Source organism: Grampus griseus, assembly GCF_964374135.1.
Source record: "Grampus griseus genome assembly, chromosome: 1".
In the NCBI taxonomy this organism is placed as follows: domain Eukaryota; kingdom Metazoa; phylum Chordata; class Mammalia; order Artiodactyla; family Delphinidae; genus Grampus; species Grampus griseus.
The window spans coordinates 103,355,547-103,361,546 of NC_139017.1; the positions used below are offsets into that span (position 1 = coordinate 103,355,547).

General features: G+C 32.7%; 1 protein-coding gene across 1 annotated transcript in view; it reads left to right on the forward strand.

Moving 5' to 3' along the window:
* The window catches only part of HFM1 (helicase for meiosis 1), a gene marked incomplete at its 5' end in the record, with an annotated part of 128,881 nt that extends 125,562 nt beyond the window's left edge, over positions 1 to 3,319 (forward strand). Inside the window, 3 exons of the mRNA XM_082658593.1 lie at positions 2,086 to 2,197; positions 2,290 to 2,444; positions 3,185 to 3,319. Coding sequence (XP_082514719.1) covers positions 2,086 to 2,197; positions 2,290 to 2,444; positions 3,185 to 3,254 — 337 coding nt within the window. The 3' untranslated portion in view covers positions 3,255 to 3,319. The remainder of the gene's footprint in view (positions 1 to 2,085; positions 2,198 to 2,289; positions 2,445 to 3,184) is intronic.
* Positions 3,320 to 6,000: the final 2,681 nt, after the last annotated feature.

Consider the following 6,000-nt stretch of genomic DNA (forward strand, 5'->3'; position numbering starts at 1 on the left):
AGAATGATTTGTAGAGGGTGGGACCAGCAGGGGCATGGTGGCCAATGAGAAAGGCAGGCTATGATGAGGCCTCAACTAGGGTAGAGGTGATAGAAACTGAGAGGTAGAATTGGATTTTTCAAATATTTCATAGATAACACAGATTAGATTTAGCAATTGCTAGAATATGGTAGTAAAGGAAGAGGGAAAAATAAATGGCAAGTGGGTAGATTGAGGTATTATCTGAGAATATAGAACATAGACGTTTGGGAAAAAAACAATAATTTTAGAAATGTTCAACTTAAAGTATCTTTTTTTTAATTTTTATTTTATTTTTTATACAGCAGATTCTTATTAGTTATCTATTTTATACATATTAGTGTATATATGTCAATCCCAATCTCCCAATTCATCACACCACCACCACTGCCCATCCCCACAACTTACAGTATCTTTGTAGAAATGTAAAATGCATTTGGATATTGGACCTGATTAGAACTCAAGGGAGAGAAATTATAGCCAGAGCCAAAACTTTCCCACAGAGAAGAAACATTGATAACTTTTTATTCATGGTCCAACTTTCTACTTAAGGATTATTTATGTCTCCTGCTTTAAAAAAGTTTTAAATTTGTGGTGTCTTTTGATACTTTTGCTATTATTTAGTCATTTTACTAAACATTAGTATCAACATCACAGAATCATAGATTTCAGAGAATTCCAGAGTTGAAGGGGGCTTAACTTAAATGTCATTTAGTCTCACCACCACTGGATCCTTGAGTAACCATCCAACATCACTGGCAAGTAATCATGCTGTTTATACCAAGACAACTCCAATGTCCAGGAGCTTATTCACTCTTCAGTGCTTGTTTCATGTTTGTATCTCTCAGATCACTCAATAGCTTTTAAAAATATTTGTCTAAAATTTGTCTTTTTATCATTTACATTCATTGCTTCTAACTCTGAGTCATACGGAATAAACAGATTAGAAACATCAAAGTGGAACAAAGCCGGAGGTATAGAGAAAATAGGTAAATCACAAGTCGGAAGATAACAAGGCATATGAACAGTTTTGTGCACCACACTTTTAGAAAAGTACAAATAATTCTGGGAGAGTTTAGAAGTGACCAACAGAAGATAAGTGGGTTTAAAAAGGAATCCTATCAAGAAACCTCTGAGAAACCGATGCCAGAAGTTGCTGCTAGGAAGAAGGCCTGTGGAATCTGAGGGTCTGAGATGAAAAGGAAACACATGCTTTTCCTTTCATACCCTTTTTACTATATTAATTCCTTGCCATTCATCAGAGATAAAGAGATTCAGTTCTTATCAATATATGTGATTCTTCCCTACCCATATCTACTGTTTATTGCTCCTTGTATGACTGTCACATTTTAGCCTGTGTCAGCTTAAATTGTCTCCTCCTCATAGCAGCATCCATGACCACCTTTTTAAAGTGGGTTTGTGCCTCCACACTGTTATTTCCTATAATATTGCTCATTTCATTTCTTTCATATCACTTCAGGATCTATAATTATATTTATTGTTTATTCATTGTCTGTCCCTCTATAGATGATAACCACCTGAGGCTGTGTTTACTATTTCATACTTAGCTCCTAGTATAATGTGTGGCATACAGTAGTGAATAATAAATGTTTTTTAATGAATTAATTTAATACAAAAGATTAAAGGTGAATTCTAGTATACAGTTATACATGAACAGATAGGTAGAGATGTCTGTCTACAGTGAGACCAGAATAGGGAAAGGAGACTAAAAGTTAAGCAAGTGGGATTTAGAAAAGATTTACAAACTGCTAGATGATAGATGATTAAGCATAAGACAGTTTTAATGAAAATTGTTGAATGATTATTTCTGTAGGCCTTTAAAAGTAACATTCTTATTTTATTTGGACTATATAAGTTGTTGTTTTATTTAAAAGAAAGGAGATACACCAAGTTCTCCATGAGTCTAAGAAATGGAGCATTAATTTTGGTGTTGATAAATATGATAAACTCTAATCATATTTTCCAAAGAATCACTGTTGATCTAAATTAGAATGGTTTGTTTATCTTATTTGCTGTATTTTATAAATAATTCATTTTGATTTTTAGTTTTGTTTCATCACATGAGAAGCCAGATATTTATTTATCAAATTCTGCTATGTCCAAGTTTGCTGCATCCTCCATGACAAAATTACCTCAACAAGCTGGAAATGCAAGTATTATAAGAAGAAGCACTTCTTTGTTTTTCTTTTAAATACCACCTGAATAGTTAAACCTTCAATGATTGTTAACTTTTTTAACCTCAAAATATAGGTCCATTTACAAGAAATAAAACAACAAAGTCTGTCGCCAGAGATTGAAAAGCTGTGCTTTACTCACTCTGAAAAAATACCAAGCTCTTCAAATTTTGTTAAGAAAGTGGATTGCTTTATTAGAAACAGTGAACATAAAAAGGAGATTGATTTCAGGTAAGAACTCTTTAAAAATATTTTGAAACTACACTAGTAAGAACTTTTTACAAAGAAGTTCAGTATTCCTTGTTTCATTTTAAAGATCAGAACCTAAATGTTTTATTTACTTAAAGACATTAAAATTTTAGACCACTGGTGACCTAAGCTCCTTAAGATAATTCAAAATATCAAATATCTCAATTTTTGAGAACCCATATATTTGATGCTAGTAATTAAAACATTATATTATGTTGATAAACTTTTTTTTTACTGATTTGAATACACTATGTTGATAATATGAAGTGTAAGGTCACTTGAGAAATGAGATCAGCTAATTTTTTTAACATTCAAGTTGTATTTTAGCCACCAAGTTCTGTTACAATCCTACAGATTCAAAGCGAAGGTCAGACTAAGTCTAATCAGTGCCCCGACTGCTGGTCATTTTTATGGGTAACTCTAGCAGTTTCCCTCTCCTTGAATAGTCAAGGTTTATAGACCTGTTGACACTGATTAAATGGCATTACTTTCCAATATGTTTAAAGATATATCTAAGACACTGTCTCTATCTTTCACAGTTTATGAAATCTTAATTTGCTCCAGACTTTTTACAAGGTTATGCACATTGAAGTTTGTTTAATAAATTAACCCTCTCAGCAATCTTCAAGTTTATCCATTTTATATTTATTATTATTTATTGTAAATTTAAAAATAAATTGTGTTACAAAAATAGTTATTTTTATGTTTGCTTTTTCCTCCAGTCGGTATTATCCTGAGGATGAAGCTGATGAAATGAAGTCTTTTCTGGGAATATTTGATGGTATTTTCTAAAACAATCAGACAAAAATGCTTTTTATATTAATAAGACAAAGTATTAAAGACACCTAATTACAAAGCATGATTTTTATTTTTAAAAAGTAGTTCATATTTGTTCAGATTTTTTTTCTCTTGGATTTGACTAGCTTTGTTGACTCTTTTGCAACAAAATATTTGGACTGATTTTTTCCCCCATCATATTGATAACTTCATATAAAGCACTTTTGCAGTGGCTTTGTTTCATAAGTTGATAATTGTTTCATTTAGAAATAATTATTGGTTATTAATTGGGTTTTGACGGGAACCAATTTTATATTTTCTTAACAAGAAGAAAGGTATTCTGTGAAAGCAAAATGATGGTAGGTCAGTGAATCTATTTACTCTATCGATTTTTCACCATTATTGTTTTGTTTTACTAAAGATTTTTAAGAATCCAATGGCTGCCTGAACCTATTGTTATATCATTTCAAGCAACAATAAATGGGACATTAATCAATATAGACTGTTTAACTTGTTTCTCAATGTGACAAATTCTAAAACTTTGTTATGTTGACTTTTACTATAGCAAAAGCTATTTTATGTTATTTTCCAGTGGGATATATCTCAAATTTCTTTATTGTTAAGTAGTATATAGGCACTGTAAGCAATGTTTGTTTTTATATAGTTGGGTTTTGCTTTCTAATCCAGTCTGACCATCTTTGACTGTTTAGATCATTTACGTTTTTTAATTTTCCCATGAATCCATAAGTATGGGTTAATTTTATCTTTTTTTCTTATTAGTTACTTATTTTATACATAGTGTATATATATCAATCCCAATCTCCCAATTTATCCCATTACCACCACCCACCTACCACTTTCCCCCATTGGTGTCCATATGTTTGTTCTCTACATCTGTGTCTCTATTTCTGCCTTGCAAACTCGTTCATCTGTACCATTTTTCTAGATTCCACATACATGCATTAATATACGATATTTGTTTTTCTCTTTCTGACTTACTTCACTCTGTAGGACAGTCTCTAGGTCCATCCACGTCTCTACAAATGACCCAATTTCATTCGTTTTTATGACTCATTGTCATAAATATACACATAAATGTCTCATTGTATATATGTACCACATCTTCTTTATCCATTCGTCTGTCGATGAGCATTTAGGTTGCTTCCATGACCTGGCTATTGTAAATAGTGCTGCAAGGAACATTGGGATGCCTGTGTCTTTTTGAATTATGGTTTTCTCAGGGTATATGCCCAGTAGTGGGATTGCTGGGTCATATAGTAATTCTATTTTTAGTTTTATAAAGAACCTGCATACTGTTCTCCACAGTGGCTGTTTCAATTTACATTCAAATCAACAGTGCAAGAGGGTTCCCTTTTCTCCACACCCTCTCCAGCATTTGTTGTTTGTAGATTTTCTGATGATGGCCATTCTTACTGGTGTGAGGTGATACCTCTTTGTAGTTTTGATTTGCATTTCTCTAATAATTAGTGATATTGAGCAAGTTTTCATGTGCCTCTTGGCCATCTGTATGTCTTCTTTGGAGAAATGTCTGTTTAGGTCTTGAGCCCATTTTTTGATTGGGTTGTTTGTTTTATTAATATTGAGCTGCATGAGCTGTTTATATAATTTGGAGATTAATCCTTTGTCTCTTGATTTGTTTGCAAATATTTTCTCCCATTCTGAGGGTTGTCTTTTCATCCTGTTTATAGTTTCCTTTGCATGCAAAAGGTTTTAAGTTTCATTAGGTCCCATTTGTTTATTTTTGTGTTTATTTCCATTACTCTAGGAGGTAGATCAAAAAAGATCTTGCTGTGATTTATGTCAAAGAGTGTTCTTCCATATTTTCCTCTAAGAGTTTTATAGTGTCCGATCTTACACTTAGGTCTTTAATCCATTTTGAGTTTATTTTTGTATATAGTATTAGGGAGTGTTCTAATTTCATTCTTCTACATGTAGCTGTCCAGTTTTCCCAGCACCACTTACTGAAGAGACTGCCTTTTCTCCATTGTATATCCTTGCGTACTTTGTCATAGATTAGTTGACCATAGGTGTGTGGATTTATCTCTGGGCTTTCTGTCCTGTTCCACTGATCTATATTTCTGTTTTTGGGCCAGTACCATATTGTTTTGATTATGGTAGCTTTGTAGTATAGTCTGAAGTCAGCGAGTCTGATTCCTGCAGCTCTCTTTTTTTCCCTCAAGATTGCTCTGACTACTCAGGGTCCTTTGTGTCTCCATACAAATTTGAAGATTTTTTGTTCTATTTCTGTAAAAAAATGCCATTGGTAATTTGACAGGGATTGCATTGAATCTGTAGATTGCTTTGGATAGTATAGTCATTTTCACAATATTCATTCTTCCAATCCAAGAACATGGTATATTTCTCCATCTGTTTGTGTCATCTTTGATTTCTTTCCTCATTGTCTTGTAGTTTTCTGAGTACAGGTATTTCGTCTCCCTGGGTAGGTTTATTCCTAGTATTTTATTCTTTTTGTTGCAATGGTGAATGGGATTGTTTCCTTAATTTCTCTTTCTGATCTTTTGTTGTTAGTGTATAGGAATGCAAGAGATTTCTGTGCATTAATTTTATATCCTGCAACTTTACCAAATTCATTGATTAGCTGTAGTAGTTTTCTGGTGGCATCTTTAGGATTATCTATGTATTGTATCATGTCATCTGCAAACAGAGACAATTTTACTTCTTCTTTTCCAATTTGGATTCCTGTTATTTCTTTTTCTTCTCTGATTGCTGTGGCTAGGAC